Source organism: Oncorhynchus kisutch, linkage group LG14 (assembly GCF_002021735.2).
Source record: "Oncorhynchus kisutch isolate 150728-3 linkage group LG14, Okis_V2, whole genome shotgun sequence".
Taxonomy (NCBI): domain Eukaryota; kingdom Metazoa; phylum Chordata; class Actinopteri; order Salmoniformes; family Salmonidae; genus Oncorhynchus; species Oncorhynchus kisutch.
In genome coordinates this window covers 84,251,475-84,270,183 of record NC_034187.2, presented here as the reverse complement: position 1 = coordinate 84,270,183, position 18,709 = coordinate 84,251,475, and the positions used below count along the sequence as shown (strand labels likewise).

The 18,709-nt window shown below is 47.1% G+C and overlaps 1 protein-coding gene across 1 annotated transcript in view; it reads right to left on the bottom strand.

The window, feature by feature from the left end:
* The window catches only part of LOC109883184 (uncharacterized protein KIAA1522 homolog), a 147,101-nt gene that overhangs the window by 101,547 nt on the left and 26,845 nt on the right, over positions 1-18,709 (bottom strand). The window contains 1 exon segment of the mRNA XM_031789092.1: positions 13,163-13,483. Within this exon segment, the coding sequence (XP_031644952.1) occupies positions 13,163-13,337 (175 nt within the window). The 5' untranslated portion in view covers positions 13,338-13,483.

Sequence of the window (18,709 nt, the reverse complement as noted above, 5' to 3'; positions counted from 1 at the left end):
ATTGACTCTGTACCGGTACCCCCTGTATATAGCCTCCACATTGACTCTGTACCGTAACACCCTGTATATAGCCTCCACATTGACTCTGTACTGGTACCCCCTGTATATAGCCTCCACATTGACTCTGTACCGGTACCCCCTGTATATAGCCTCCACATTGACTCTGTACCAGTACCCCCTGTATATAGCCTCCACATTGACTCTGTACCAGTACCCCCTGTATATAGCCTCCACATTGACTCTGTACCAGTACCCCCTGTATATAGCCTCCACATTGACTCTGTACCGGTACCCCCTGTATATAGCCTCCACACTGACTCTGTACCAGTGCCCCCTGTATATAGCCTCCACATTGACTCTGTACCAGTACCCCCTGTATATAGCCTCCACATTGACTCTGTACCGGTACCCCCTGTATATAGTCTCCACATTGACTCTGTACCGGTACCGCCTGTATATAGTCTCCACATTGACTCTGTACCAGTACCCCCTGTATATAGCCTCCACATTGACTCTGTACCGGTACCCCCTGTATATAGCCTCCACATTGATTCTGTACCAGTACCCCCTGTATATAGCCTCCACATTGACTCTGTACCGGTACCCCCTGTATATAGCCTCCACATTGACTCTGTACCAGTACCCCCTGTATATAGCCTCCACATTGACTCTGTACCGGTACCCCCTGTATATAGCCTCCACATTGACTCTGTACCGGTGCCCCCTGTATATAGCCTCCACATTGACTCTGTACCGGTACCCCCTGTATATAGCCTCCACATTGACTCTGTACCGGTACCCCCTGTATATAGCCTCCACATTGACTCTGTACCGGTACCCCCTGTATATAGCCTCCACATTGACTCTGTACCGATACCCCCTGTATATAGCCTCCACATTGACTCTGTACTGGTACCCCCTGTGTATAGCCTCCACATTGACTCTGTACCGGTACCCCCTGTATATAGCCTCCACATTGACTCTGTACCGGTACCCCCTGTATATAGCCTCCACACTGACTCTGTACCAGTGCCCCCTGTATATAGCCTCCACATTGACTCTGTCCCGGGACCCCCTGTATATAGCCTCCACATTGACTCTGTACCAGTGCCCCCTGTATATAGCCTCCACATTGACTCTGTACCGGTACCCCCTGTATATAGCCTCCACATTGACTCTGTACCGGTACCCCCTGTATATAGCCTCCACATTGACTCTGTACTGGTACCCCCTGTATATAGCCTCCACATTGACTCTGTACCGGTACCCCCCTGTATATAGCCTCCACACTGACTCTGTACCAGTGCCCCCTGTATATAGCCTCCACATTGACTCTGTCCCGGGACCCCCTGTATATAGCCTCCACATTGACTCTGTACCAGTGCCCCCTGTATATAGCCTCCACATTGACTCTGTACCGGTACCCCCTGTATATAGCCTCCACATTGACTCTGTACCGGTACCCCCCTGTATATAGCCTCCACATTGACTCTGTACCGATACCCCCTGTATATAGCCTCCACATTGACTCTGTACTGGTACCCCCTGTGTATAGCCTCCACATTGACTCTGTACCGGTACCCCCTGTATATAGCCTCCACATTGACTCTGTACCGGTACCCCCTGTATATAGCCTCCACACTGACTCTGTACCAGTGCCCCCTGTATATAGCCTCCACATTGACTCTGTCCCGGGACCCCCTGTATATAGCCTCCACATTGACTCTGTACCAGTGCCCCCTGTATATAGCCTCCACATTGACTCTGTACCGGTACCCCCTGTATATAGCCTCCACATTGACTCTGTACCGGTACCCCCTGTATATAGCCTCCACATTGACTCTGTACTGGTACCCCCTGTATATAGCCTCCACATTGACTCTGTACCGGTACCCCCTGAATATAGCCTCCACATTGACTCTGTACCGGTACCCCCTGTATATAGCCTCCACATTGACTCTGTACCGTAATACCCTGTATATAGCCTCCACATTGACTCTGTACTGGTACCCCCTGTATATAGCCTCCACATTGACTCTGTACTGGTACCCCCTGTATATAGCCTCCACATTGACTCTGTACCGGTACCCCCTGTATATAGCCTCATTATTGTTATTCTTATTGTGTTCATTTTTATTTTAGTTTAACTTGGTAAATATTTTCTTCTTCTTGAACTGAACTGTTGGTTAAGGGCTTGTAAGTGAAGCATTTCACGCTAAAGTCTATACTTGTTGTATTCGGCACGTGGCAAATACAGTTTGATTTGATGTTATCAATACTTCAACCAAAACCTACTATTAGATAAAGGGAACCTGTGTAAACAAATATCACAACAATATCTTATACTTCTTTCATTCATTTCATAAACTAAGTTATACAACACCCAATTCTGCTGTGTTAAAAAGTAATTGCCCCCTTACACTCAATAAGTGATTGTGCCACCATTTTCTGCAATGACTCCAACTATCCACTTCCTGTAGTTGTTGATCAGTCCACCTTTAGCTGCAATGACTCCAACCAACCACTTCCTGTAGTTGTTGATCAGTCCACCTTTACCTGCAATGACTCCAACCAACCACTTCCTGTAGTTGATCAGTCCACCTTTAGCTGCAATGACTACAACCAACCACTTCCTGTAGTTGTTGATCAGTCCACCTTTAGCTGCAATGACTCCAAACAACCACTTCCTGTAGTTGATCAGTCCACCTTTAGCTGCAATGACTCCAACTATCCACTTCCTGTAGTTGTTGATCAGTCCACCTTTACCTGCAATGACTCCAACCAACCACTTCCTGTAGTTGTTGATCAGTCCACCTTTAGCTGCAATGACTGCAACCAACCACTTCCTGTAGTTGTTGATCAGTCCACCTTTAGCTGCAGTGACTCCAACCAACCACTTCCTGTAGTTGTTGCTCAGTCTCTCACGTCGCTGTGGAGGAATTCTGGCCCCCTCTTCCATACAGATCTGCTGTAACTCAGTGACATTTGTGGGTTTTCAAGCATGAACTGCTCGTTTCAAGTCCTGCCACAACATCTCAATGGGGATTAGGTCCAGACTTTGAATAGGCCATTCCAAAACTTCAAATGTCTTGCGTTTTAGCCATTTTCATGTAGACTTGATTGTGTGTTTTGGATCATTGTCTTACTGCATGACCCAGCTGTGCTTCAGCTCACAAACAGAAGGCCTGACATTCTCCTGTACAATTCTCTGATACAGAGCAGAATTCATGGTTCATTCTATTAAGGCAAGTCGTTCAGGTCCTGAGGCAGCACAGCATCTCCAAACCATCACACCACCACCACCACGCTTGACCTGTTGGTATGAGGTTCTTACTGTGGAATGCAGTGTTTTAGTTTTCATCAGACATGATGGGACACATCTCGTCCAAAAAGGTGACTCTAGTTTGCTAAAAAAGCACCTGGAAGCACTGGGAGGATCATCAAGAGTGTGTGTGTGTGTGTGTGTGTGTGTGTGTGTGTGTGTGTGTGTGTGTGTGTGTGTGTGTGTGTGTGTGTGTGTGTGTGTGTGTGTGTGTGTGTGTGTGTGTGTGTGTGTGTGTGTGTAGCCAACTGCATCGAGTACCATTGTACTAAGCACTGCCATCTCGTTGTGAAACTTAAACTAAAACCATAATAAGCACATTTTCTCTCCCAAAATAAAATCCCTTTAGCCACAGCCAATGAACCAAAGTCTCCATCGTAAACAGAGCTTCTCCTCTTTAATCAAATCTATTTAAACAACACAGTGTTAGACACAGGACAGGATGCCAGGACTCTAGGTCCATAAAGACACAGGACAGGATGCCAGGACTCTAGGTCCATAAAGACACAGGACAGGACTCTAGGTCCATAAAGACACAGGACAGGATGCCAGCACTCTAGGTCCATAAAGACACAGGACAGGATGCCAGGACTCTAGGTCCATGAAGACACAGGACAGGACTCTAGGTCCATAAAGACACAGGACAGGATGCCAGCACTCTAGGTCCATAAAGACACAGGACAGGACATCAGGACTCTAGGTCCATAAAGACACAGGACAGGATGCCAGGACTAGAGGTCCATAAAGACACAGGACAGGACATCAGGACTCTAGGTCCATAAAGACACAGGACAGGATGCCAGGACTCTAGGTCCATAAAGACACAGGACAGGACTCTAGGTCCATAAAGACACAGGACAGGATGCCAGGACTCTAGGTCCATAAAGACACAGGACAGGATGCCAGGACTCTAGGTCCATAAAGACACAGGACAGGATGCCAGGACTCTAGGTCCATAAAGACACAGGACAGGACATCAGGACTCTAGGTCCATAAAGACACAGGACAGGACATCAGGACTCTAGGTCCATAAAGACACAGGACAGGATGTCAGCACTCTAGGTCCATAAAGACACAGGACAGAATGTCAGCACTCTAGGTCCATAAAGACACAGGCCAGGACTCTAGGTCCATAAAGACACAGGACAGGACTCTAGGTCCATAAAGACACAGGACAGGATGCCAGCACTCTAGGTCCATAAAGACACAGGACAGGATGCCAGGACTCTAGGTCCATAAAGACACAGGACAGGACATCAGGACTCTAGGTCCATAAAGACACAGGACAGGACATCAGGACTCTAGGTCCATAAAGACACAGGACAGGATGCCAGGACTCTAGGTCCATAAAGACACAGGCCAGGACTCTAGGTCCATAAAGACACAGGACAGGATGCCAGGACTCTAGGTCCATAAAGACACAGGACAGGATGCCAGGACTCTAGGTCCATAAAGACACAGGACAGGATGCCAGGACTCTAGGTCCATAAAGACACAGGACAGGATGTCAGCACTCTAGGTCCATAAAGACACAGGACAGGATGCCAGGACTCTAGGTCCATAAAGACACAGGACAGGATGCCAGGACTCTAGGTCCATAAAGACACAGGACAGGACATCAGGACTCTAGGTCCATAAAGACACAGGACAGGACATCAGGACTCTAGGTCCATAAAGACACAGGACAGGATGCCAGGACTCTAGGTCCATAAAGACACAGGCCAGGACTCTAGGTCCATAAAGACACAGGACAGGATGCCAGGACTCTAGGTCCATAAAGACACAGGACAGGATGCCAGGACTCTAGGTCCATAAAGACACAGGACAGGATGCCAGGACTCTAGGTCCATAAAGACACAGGACAGGATGCCAGGACTCTAGGTCCATAAAGACACAGGACAGGATGCCAGGACTCTAGGTCCATAAAGACACAGGACAGGATGCCAGGACTCTAGGTCCATAAAGACACAGGACAGGATGTCAGCACTCTAGGTCCATAAAGACACAGGACAGGATGCCAGGACTCTAGGTCCATAAAGACACAGGACAGGATGCCAGGACTCTAGGTCCATAAAGACACAGGACAGGACTCTAGGTCCATAAAGACACAGGACAGGATGCCAGCACTCTAGGTCCATAAAGACACAGGACTGGACATCAGGACTCTAGGTCCATAAAGACACAGGACAGGATGCCAGGACTCTAGGTCCATAAAGACACAGGACAGGACATCAGGACTCTAGGTCCATAAAGACACAGGACAGGATGCCAGGACTCTAGGTCCATAAAGACACAGGACAGGACTCTAGGTCCATAAAGACACAGGACAGGATGCCAGGACTCTAGGTCCATAAAGACACAGGACAGGATGCCAGGACTCTAGGTCCATAAAGACACAGGACAGGATGCCAGGACTCTAGGTCCATAAAGACACAGGACAGGACATCAGGACTCTAGGTCCATAAAGACACAGGACAGGATGTCAGCACTCTAGGTCCATAAAGACACAGGACAGAATGTCAGCACTCTAGGTCCATAAAGACACAGGACAGAATGTCAGCACTCTAGGTCCATAAAGACACAGGACAGGACTCTAGGTCCATAAAGACACAGGACAGGATGTCAGCACTCTAGGTCCATAAAGACACAGGACAGGATGCCAGGACTCTCTGTCCATAAAGACACAGGACAGGACATCAGAACTCTAGGTCCATAAAGAAACAGGACAGGACATCAGGACTCTAGGTCCATAAAGACACAGGACAGGACATCAGGACTCTAGGTCTATAAAGACACAGGACAGGATGCCAGGACTCTAGGTCCATAAAGACACAGGACAGGACTCTAGGTCCATAAAGACACAGGACAGGATGCCAGGACTCTAGGTCCATAAAGACACAGGACAGGATGCCAGGACTCTAGGTCCATAAAGACACAGGACAGGACATCAGGACTCTAGGTCCATAAAGACACAGGACAGGACATCAGGACTCTAGGTCCATAAAGACACAGGACAGGATGCCAGGACTCTAGGTCCATAAATACACAGGACAGGATGCCAGGACTCTAGGTCCATAAAGACACAGGACAGGATGCCAGGACTCTAGGTCCATAAAGACACAGGCCAGGACTCTAGGTCCATAAAGACACAGGACAGGATGTCAGCACTCTAGGTCCATAAAGACACAGGACAGGATGCCAGGACTCTAGGTCCATAAAGACACAGGACAGGACATCAGGACTCTAGGTCCATAAAGACACAAGACAGGATGCCAGGACTCTAGGTCCATAAAGTCACAGGACAGGACTCTAGGTCCATAAAGACACAGGACAGGATGCCAGGACTCTAGGTCCATAAAGACACAGGACAGGATGCCAGGACTCTAGGTCCATAAAGACACAGGACAGGATGCCAGGACTCTAGGTCCATAAAGACACAGGACAGGACATCAGGACTCTAGGTCCATAAAGACACAGGACAGGACATCAGGACTCTAGGTCCATAAAGACACAGGACAGGATGTCAGCACTCTAGGTCCATAAAGACACAGGCCAGGACTCTAGGTCCATAAAGACACAGGACAGGACTCTAGGTCCATAAAGACACAGGACAGGACTCTAGGTCCATAAAGACACAGGACAGGATGTCAGCACTCTAGGTCCATAAAGACACAGGACAGGATGCCAGGACTCTCGGTCCATAAAGACACAGGACAGGACATCAGGACTCTAGGTCCATAAAGACACAGGACAGGACATCAGGACTCTAGGTCCATAAAGACACAGGACAGGACATCAGGACTCTAGGTCCATAAAGACACAGGACAGGATGCCAGGACTCTAGGTCCATAAAGACACAGGCCAGGACTCTAGGTCCATAAAGACACAGGACAGGATGCCAGGACTCTAGGTCCATAAAGACACAGGACAGGATGCCAGGACTCTAGGTCCATAAAGACACAGGACAGGACATCAGGACTCTAGGTCCATAAAGACACAGGACAGGACATCAGGACTCTAGGTCCATAAAGACACAGGACAGGATGCCAGGACTCTAGGTCCATAAAGACACAGGCCAGGACTCTAGGTCCATAAAGACACAGGACAGGATGCCAGGACTCTAGGTCCATAAAGACACAGGACAGGATGCCAGGACTCTAGGTCCATAAAGACACAGGACAGGATGCCAGGACTCTAGGTCCATAAAGACACAGGACAGGATGTCAGCACTCTAGGTCCATAAGACACAGGACAGGATGCCAGGACTCTAGGTCCATAAAGACACAGGACAGGATGCCAGGACTCTAGGTCCATAAAGACACAGGACAGGACATCAGGACTCTAGGTCCATAAAGACACAGGACAGGACATCAGGACTCTAGGTCCATAAAGACACAGGACAGGATGCCAGGACTCTAGGTCCATAAAGACACAGGCCAGGACTCTAGGTCCATAAAGACACAGGACAGGATGCCAGGACTCTAGGTCCATAAAGACACAGGACAGGATGCCAGGACTCTAGGTCCATAAAGACACAGGACAGGATGCCAGGACTCTAGGTCCATAAAGACACAGGACAGGATGCCAGGACTCTAGGTCCATAAAGACACAGGACAGGATGCCAGGACTCTAGGTCCATAAAGACACAGGACAGGATGTCAGCACTCTAGGTCCATAAAGACACAGGACAGGATGCCAGGACTCTAGGTCCATAAAGACACAGGACAGGATACCAGGACTCTAGGTCCATAAAGACACAGGACAGGACTCTAGGTCCATAAAGACACAGGACAGGATGCCAGCACTCTAGGTCCATAAAGACACAGGACTGGACATCAGGACTCTAGGTCCATAAAGACACAGGACAGGATGCCAGGACTCTAGGTCCATAAAGACACAGGACAGGACATCAGGACTCTAGGTCCATAAAGACACAGGACAGGATGCCAGGACTCTAGGTCCATAAAGACACAGGACAGGACTCTAGGTCCATAAAGACACAGGACAGGATGCCAGGACTCTAGGTCCATAAAGACACAGGACAGGATGCCAGGACTCTAGGTCCATAAAGACACAGGACAGGATGCCAGGACTCTAGGTCCATAAAGACACAGGACAGGACATCAGGACTCTAGGTCCATAAAGACACAGGACAGGATGTCAGCACTCTAGGTCCATAAAGACACAGGACAGAATGTCAGCACTCTAGGTCCATAAAGACACAGGACAGAATGTCAGCACTCTAGGTCCATAAAGACACAGGCCAGGACTCTAGGTCCATAAAGACACAGGACAGGACTCTAGGTCCATAAAGACACAGGACAGGATGTCAGCACTCTAGGTCCATAAAGACACAGGACAGGATGCCAGGACTCTCTGTCCATAAAGACACAGGACAGGACATCAGGACTCTAGGTCCATAAAGAAACAGGACAGGACATCAGGACTCTAGGTCCATAAAGACACAGGACAAGACATCAGGACTCTAGGTCTATAAAGACACAGGACAGGATGCCAGGACTCTAGGTCCATAAAGACACAGGACAGGATGCCAGGACTCTAGGTCCATAAAGACACAGGACAGGACTCTAGGTCCATAAAGACACAGGACAGGATGCCAGGACTCTAGGTCCATAAAGACACAGGACAGGATGCCAGGACTCTAGGTCCATAAAGACACAGGACAGGACATCAGGACTCTAGGTCCATAAAGACACAGGACAGGATGCCAGGACTCTAGGTCCATAAAGACACAGGACAGGATGCCAGGACTCTAGGTCCATAAAGACACAGGACAGGATGCCAGGACTCTAGGTCCATAAAGACACAGGCCAGGACTCTAGGTCCATAAAGACACAGGACAGGATGTCAGCACTCTAGGTCCATAAAGACACAGGACAGGATGCCAGGACTCTAGGTCCATAAAGACACAGGACAGGATGCCAGGACTCTAGGTCCATAAAGACACAGGACAGGATGCCAGGACTCTAGGTCCATAAAGACACAGGACAGGATGCCAGGACTCTAGGTCCATAAAGACACAGGACAGGATGCCAGGACTCTAGGTCCATAAAGACACAGGACAGGATGCCAGGACTCTAGGTCCATAAAGACACAGGACAGGATGCCAGGACTCTAGGTCCATAAAGACACAGGACAGGACATCAGGACTCTAGGTCCATAAAGACACAGGACAGGATGCCAGGACTCTAGGTCCATAAAGACACAGGACAGGATGCCAGGACTCTAGGTCCATAAAGACACAGGACAGGATGCCAGGACTCTAGGTCCATAAAGACACAGGACAGGATGCCAGGACTCTAGGTCCATAAAGACACAGGACAGGATGCCAGGACTCTAGGTCCATAAAGACACAGGACAGGATGCCAGGACTCTAGGTCCATAAAGACACAGGACAGGATGCCAGGACTCTAGGTCCATAAAGACACAGGCCAGGATGTCAGCACTCTAGGTCCATAAAGACACAGGACAGGATGCCAGGACTCTAGGTCCATAAAGACACAGGACAGGATGTCAGCACTCTAGGTCCATAAAGACACAGGACAGGATGCCAGGAGTCTAGGTCCATAAAGACACAGGACAAGATGCCAGGACTCTAGGTCCATAAAGACACAGGACAGGATGCCAGGACTCTAGGTCCATAAAGACACAGGACAGGATGCCAGGACTCTAGGTCCATAAAGACACAGGACAGGATGCCAGGACTCTAGGTCCATAAAGACACAGGACAGGACTCTAGGTCCATAAAGACACAGGACAGGATGCCAGGACTCTAGGTCCATAAAGACACAGGACAGGATGCCAGGACTCTAGGTCCATAAAGACACAGGACAGGATGCCAGGACTCTAGGTCCATAAAGACACAGGACAGGACTCTAGGTCCATAACGACACAGGACAGGATGCCAGGACTCTAGGTCCATAAAGACACAGGACAGGACTCTAGGTCCATAAAGACACAGGACAGGATGCCAGCACTCTAGGTCCATAAAGACACAGGACTGTGGAAGAGGTAAGTAGAGGTAGATACACATAAGATAAGATAAGATACTCATAAGAAAAGATACTCATAGGATAATATACTCATAAGATACTCATAGGATAAGATACTCACAAGATAAGATACTCATAAGAAAATATACTCATAAGATACTCATAGGATAAGATACTCATAAGATACAAGATAAGATACTCATAAGATACAAGATATGATACTCACAAGATAAGATACTCATAAGATACAAGATAAGATACTCATAAGATAAGATGCTCATAAGATACAAGATAAGATACTCATAAGATAAGATACTCATAAGATAAGATGCTCATAAGATAAGATACTCATAGGATAAGATACTCATAAGATACAAGATAAGATACTCATAAGATACAAGATATGATACTCACAAGATAAGATACTCATAAGATACAAGATAAGATACTCATAAGATAAGATACTCACAAGATAAGATGCTCATAAGATATAAGATAAGATACTCATAAGATAAGATACTCATAAGATAAGATACTCATAGGATATGGTACTCATCAACTGTGCTGACAGTACTCTAGATAGAAAATGGAAGAAATGTGGGATCACGATGTGTTGATTAAATGATCCAATGTACCATAATGGTGACACCTGGCTTAACTTTACAAGACTGTGTTGGCCTACAGGCAAGATGACATGAGTATTATTGGTAAACAGAGTAATATGTACCGTACCAGTCAATAGTTTGGACACGGCTACTTATTCAAGGGTTTTTCATTATTTTATTACTATTTTCTACATTGTAGAATAAAAGTGAAGACATCAAAACTATGAAATAACACATATGGAATCACGTAGTAACCAACAAAGGTGTTAAACAAATCAAAATATATTTTACATTTGAGATTCTTCAAAGTAGCCACCCTTTGCCTTTTGATGACAGCTTTGCACACTCTTGGCTTTTGGGATTTCTTTCTTTCTTTAAATGCATTTGAGCCAATCAGTTGTGTTGTGACAAGGTAAGGGTGGTATACAGAAGATAGCCTTATATGGTAAAAAAAAAAAAATGTTGATTTATTACCATGGAAACCATCAGCATCCTGGATCAACAGACAAGACATTCCATCAGAGGTTGAATATTGTAAGAACATTCCAGGAAAACATTGGGTCTTAAAATACATGGATTCATTCCACGTGTAGAGAGACTCTCCTACATGCAGATGTAGGATCTTAATTTGAGCCGATTTGCTGCAGCTGGAAAATAGTCTTTGCAGCAGAAGGAAATGTGAATTATTACGTGGATTGTAAAATGAATGTATTTTTTTTGTAGGGGTCGATGCAGTTTTTGTTAAGGGATTTCTTTTTTTTTTACTTTAGAAACCTTTTAAACTTTGAATACACTACAAGCTTGAATTTAATTCTCAGCAACAAAATAGTGATCAAATTAGGTTCCTACATCTGTACATGTGTTCAGATAACAGAATCAGAACGGAAATGTTGTCTGGTTCAACGGAAAGGTTGTGAAAAGTGCAGTGTTGTGGAAGGTGAATGTATTTGGGGTTTAACTATAGGGAAAGAGTGTTCAGAGGGTTCACATTAAACTTATCAGCACAGGGCCATATTTAGCAGAGTTTTCCACTCCAGATAGACACACCTAGGCTACAAGGTAAAACCACACACACACGCACACACAGACACACACACACTTACACACACCCTCACATGTGACATAAAGAACTAAAACACAGAGTGCATCTGTGAACAGTGAAGTCTCATACATCTGTCTGCATGTTAAACAGCCCACCAGAACAGTCTGATACATCTGTCTGCATGTTAAACAGCCCACCAGAACAGTCTGATACATCTGTCTGCATGTTAAACAGCCCACCAGAACAGTGAAGTCAGATACATCTGTCTGCATGTTAAACAGCCCACCAGAACAGTCTGATACATCTGTCTGCATGTTAAACAGCCCACCAGAACAGTCTGATACATCTGTCTGCATGTTAAACAGCCCACCAGAACAGTGAAGTCAGATACATCTGTCTGCATGTTAAACAGCCCACCAGAACAGTCTGATTAATCTGTCTGCATGTTAAACAGCCCACCAGAACAGTCTGATTAATCTGTCTGCATGTTAAACAGCCCACCAGAACAGTGAAGGCAGATACATCTGTCTGCATGTTAAACAGCCCACCAGAACAGTCCGATTCATCTGTCTGCATGTTAAACAGCCCACCAGAACAGTCTGATTAATCTGTCTGCATGTTAAACAGCCCACCAGAACAGTCTGATTAATCTGTCTGCATGTTAAACAGCCCACCAGAACAGTCCGATTCATCTGTCTGCATGTTAAACAGCCCACCAGAACAGTCTGATTAATATGTCTGCATGTTAAACAGCCCACCAGAACAGTCTGATTAATCTGTCTGCATGTTAAACAGCCTACCAGAACAGTCCGATTCATCTGTCTGCATGAGAAACAGCCCACCAGAACAGTCCGATTCATCTGTCTGCATGAGAAACAGCCCACCAGAACAGTCTGATTCATCTGTCTGAATGAGAAACACTCACATCAACGTCAGTAACTTCTGCTACCTCATATTGTTCCACAGTAAGCTTGCCCCTCCTCTCCACAAGGTAACAGGTGTTCATGCTTTTGACACAATCGTTACTACAACCAGAGATAATGACCATTTACACATTGGAATATAGAACTATCTCCAGGAAGATCTAGAAGACAGATGACATCATGCTGCTGACATCAGACTGCTGAAATTCAATTCAATCCCAAAAACATTCCCATTGATCATCCAGCTCTGATCCTACCTGTTTTGAGTTTATCCACCCGCCCAAAGTGCCAGAAGGATTTGGTATTCCCTGAGCGGGGGCTGGGGTTAGGGTCAGGTTTAGAGCCTGAGCGGGGGTCAGGGTTGAGGTGTGAAGAGGGTCCATTGCGGGCTTCAGGGACCCTCTTCTTGTTCTTGTGGACGCTGTTCCCCATGGTGAAGAAATCCGGGGTAATCCTCACCCCCCCCTACATGGGGTCTAGAGTCCAGGTGAAGGAGGTGTCCCAAAAGGCAACATCTGGATAGTCCCTCTTCAAAAGCTCACAACCCCCTGGTCCTGAAACTCACACACCCCCTGGTCCTGAAACTCACACACAGTCACAAACAGTTTAGCATACACACACTACTGGAAAAACTCACTCATACACTCAATCTCATGCTCTGTCATGCCTTCCCTGTTTTCGCTAAATACACATTCGTGTTGCTCTAAATCTGGCTAGAGACTCACTCATACACTCACACTCCACGTCACCCTAGTAAACAAACACACATTCCCACAGCTCCAGCTACACACTGACACACTGAGACAGTTCCAGCTACACACCAACACACTGACACAGCTCCAGCTACACACCAACACACTGACACAGCTCCAGCTACACACCAACACACTGACACAGTTCCAGCTACACACTGACACACCAACACACTGACACAGTTCCAGCTACACAATGACACACCAACACACTGACACAGTTCCAGCTACACAATAACACACTGACACACTGACACAGTTCCAGCTACACACTGACACACTGACACAGTTCCAGCTACACAATAACACACTGACACACTGAGACAGTTCCAGCTACACACCAACACACTGACACAGTTCCAGCTACACACTGACACACTGACACACTGACACAGTTCCAGCTACACAATAACACACTGACACACTGACACAGTTCCAGCTACACAATAACACACTGACACACTGACACAGTTCCAGCTACACACTGACACACTGACACACTGACACAGTACCAGCTACACACCAACACACTGACACAGCTCCAGCTACACACCAACACACTGACACAGTTCCAGCTACACACCAACACACTGACACAGTTCCAGCTACACACCAACACAATATCCTGGAAGGATATTGATCTCATCCCGTCAGTAGAGGATGCCTGGATATTTTTTTAAATGCCTTCCTAACCATCTTAAATAAACATGCCCCATTTAAGAAATTTAGAACCAGGAACAGATATAGCCCTTGGTTCTCCCCAGACCTGACTGCCCTTAACCAACACAAAAACATCCTATGGCGTTCTGCATTAGCATCGAACAGCCCCCGTGATATGCAGCTGTTCAGGGAAGCTAGAAATCATTATACACAGGCAGTTAGAAAAGCCAAGGCTAGCTTTTTCAAGCAGAAATTTGCTTCCTGCAACACTAACTCAAAAAAGTTCTGGGACACTGTAAAGTCCATGGAGAATAAGAACACCTCCTCCCAGCTGCCCACTGCACTGAAGATAGGAAACACTGTCACCACTGATAAATCCACCATAATTGAGAATTTCAATAAGCATTTTTCTACGGCTGGCCATGCTTTCCACCTGGCTACTCCTACCCCGGACAACAGCACTGCACCCCCAACAGCAACTCGCCCAAGCCTTCCCCATTTCTCCTTCTCCCAAATCCATTCAGCTGATGTTCTGAAAGAGCTGCAAAATCTGGACCCCTACAAATCAGCCGGGCTAGACAATCTGGACCCTTTCTTTCTAAAATTATCTGCCGAAATTGTTGCCACCCCTATTACTAGCCTGTTCAACCTCTCTTTCGTGTCGTCTGAGATTCCCAAAGATTGGAAAGCAGCTGCGGTCATCCCCCTCTTCAAAGGGGGGGACACTCTTGACCCAAACTGCTACAGACCTATATCTATCCTACCGTGCCTTTCTAAGGTCTTCGAAAGCCAAGTCAACAAACAGATTACCGACCATTTCGAATCTCACCATACCTTCTCTGCTATGTAATCCGGTTTCAGAGCTGGTCATGGGTGCACCTCAGCCACGCTCAAGGTCCTAAACGATATCTTAACCGCCATCGATAAGAAACATTACTGTGCAGCCGTATTCATTGATCTGGCCAAGGCTTTCGACTCTGTCAATCACCATATCCTCATCGGCAGACTCGACAGCCTTGGTTTCTCAAATGATTGCCTCGCCTGGTTCACCAACTACTTCTCTGATAGAGTTCAGTGTGTCAAATCGGAGGGTCTGCTGTCCGGACCTCTGGCAGTCTCTATGGGGGTGCCACAGGGTTCAATTCTTGGACCGACTCTCTTCTCTGTATACATCAATGAGGTCGCTCTTGCTGCTTGTGAGTCCCTGATCCACCTCTACGCAGACGACACCATTCTGTATACTTCCGGCCCTTCTTTGGACACTGTGTTAATAACCCTCCAGGCAAGCTTCAATGCCATACAACTCTCCTTCCGTGGCCTCCAATTGCTCTTAAATACAAGTAAAACTAAATGCATGCTCTTCAACCGATCGCTACCTGCACCTACCCGCCTGTCCAACATCACTACTCTGGACGGCTCTGACTTAGAATACGTGGACAACTACAAATACTTAGGTGTCTGGTTAGACTGTAAACTCTCCTTCCAGACCCATATCAAACATCTCCAATCCAAAGTTAAATCTAGAATTGGCTTCCTATTTCGCAACAAAGCATCCTTCACTCATGCTGCCAAACATACCCTTGTAAAACTGACCATCCTACCAATCCTCGACTTTGGCGATGTCATTTACAAAATAGCCTCCAATACCCTACTCAACAAATTGGATGCAGTCTATCACAGTGCAATCCGTTTTATCACCAAAGCCCCATATACTACCCACCATTGCGACCTGTACGCTCTCGTTGGCTGGCCCTCGCTTCATACTCGTCGCCAAACCCACTGGCTCCATGTCATCTACAAGACCCTGCTAGGTAAAGTCCCCCCTTATCTCAGCTCGCTGGTCACCATAGCATCTCCCACCTGTAGCACACGCTCCAGCAGGTATATCTCTCTAGTCACCCCCAAAACCTATTCTTTCTTTGGCCGCCTCTCCTTCCAGTTCTCTGCTGCCAATGACTGGAACGAACTACAAAAATCTCTGAAACTGGAAACACTTATCTCCCTCACTAGCTTTAAGCACCAACTGTCAGAGCAGCTCACAGATTACTGCACCTGTACATAGCCCACCTATAATTTAGCCCAAACAACTACCTCTTTCCCAACTGTATTTAATTTTAATTTATTTATTTATTTTGCTCCTTTGCACCCCATTATTTTTTATTTCTACTTTGCACATTCTTCCATTGCAAAACTACCATTCCAGTATTTTACTTGCTATATTGTATTTACTTTGCCATCATGGCCTTTTTTGCCTTTACCTCCCTTCTCACCTCATTTGCTCACATTGTATATAGACTTGTTTATACTGCATTATTGACTGTATGTTTGTTTTTACTCCATGTGTAACTCTGTGTCGTTTTATCTGTCGAACTGCTTTGCTTTATCTTGGCCAGGTCGCAATTGTAAATGAGAACTTGTTCTCAACTTGCCTACCTGGTTAAATAAAGGTAAAATAAATAAATAAATAAAAAACACTGACACAGTTCCAGCTACACACTGACACACTGACACAGCTCCAGCTACACACCAACACACTGACACAGTTCCAGCTACACACTGACACACTGACACAGCTCCAGCTACACACTGACACACTGACACAGTTCCAGCTACACACTGACACACTGACACAGCTCCAGCTACACACTGACACACTGACACAGTTCCAGCTACACACTGACACACTGACACAGCTCCAGCTACACACTGACACACTGACACAGCTCCAGCTACACACCAACACACTGACACAGCTCCAGCTACACACTGACACACTGACACAGCTCCAGCTACACACTGACACACTGACACAGCTCCAGCTACACACCAACACACTGACACAGCTCCAGCTACACACTGACACACTGACACAGCTCCAGCTACACACTGACACACTGACACAGCTCCAGCTACACACTGACACACTGACACAGCTCCAGCTACACACTGACACAGCTCCAGCTACACACTGACACACTGACACAGCTCCAGCTACACACTGACACACTGACACAGTTCCAGCTACACACCAACACACTGACACAGTTCCAGCTACACACTAAAACACTGACACAGCTCCAGCTACACACTGACACACTGACACAGCTCCAGCTACACACCAACACACTGACACAGTTCCAGCTACACACTGACACACTGACACAGCTCCAGCTACACACTGACACAGTTCCAGCTACACACTGACACAGCTCCAGCTACACACTGACACACTGACACAGCTCCAGCTACACACTGACACACCAACACACTGACACAGTTCCAGCTACACAATAACACACTGACACAGCTCCAGCTACACACTGACACACTGACACAGTTCCAGCTACACACTGACACACTGACACAGCTCCAGCTACACACTGACACACTGACACAGCTCCAGCTACACACTGACACAGTTCCAGCTACACACTGACACAGTTCCAGCTACACACTGACACAGCTCTAGCTAAACACCAACACACTGACACAGTTCCAGCTACACACTGACACAGCTCCAGCTACACACGGACACAGCTCCAGCTACACACTGACACAGTTCCAGCTACACAATAACACACTGACACAGTTCCAGCTGCACACTGACACAGCTCCAGCTACACACTGACACACTGACACAGTTCCAGCTAGACAATAACACACTGACACAGTTCCAGCTACACACTGACACACTGACACAGCTCCAGCTACACACTGACACACTGACACAGTTCCAGCTAGACAATAACACACTGACACAGTTCCAGCTACACACTGACACACTGACACAGCTCCAGCTACACACTGACACACTGACACAGTTCCAGCTAGACAATAACACACTGACACAGTTCCAGCTACACACTGACACACTGACACAGCTCCAGCTACACACTGACACAGTTCCAGCTACACAATAACACACTGACACAGCTCCAGCCTGAGAACCCCCACACACCTACCCTCACAACCTCATCGCTCCGGCCAGTACTACGCCTGTCACACAACTAAGCTGCTTACACATTCTCTCAGTCCAATACAACCAGCGGCAGCAGCAGTGACCGTACAGTTCCACTCAGCAGCCTGTCTGTGTGTGCCCCTCCCACTCTCTCTGTCTCTGCCCCTCCCACTCTCTCTGTCTCTGCCCCTCCCACTCTCTCTGTCTCTGCCCCTCCCACTCTCTCTGTCTCTGCCCCTCCCACTCTCTCTGTCTCTGCCCCTCCCACTCTCTCTGTCTCTGTCTCTGTCTCTGTCTCTGTCTCTCTCTCTCTCTCTCTCTCTCTCTCTGTCTCTCTCTCTCTCCCTCCCTCCCATCTCTTTGCTTATGTCTCTGACACAGTTTAGTCCTTTTCTCTCTGTGTGTGGACTCTCTCCACCTCTTCTGACTGTTTT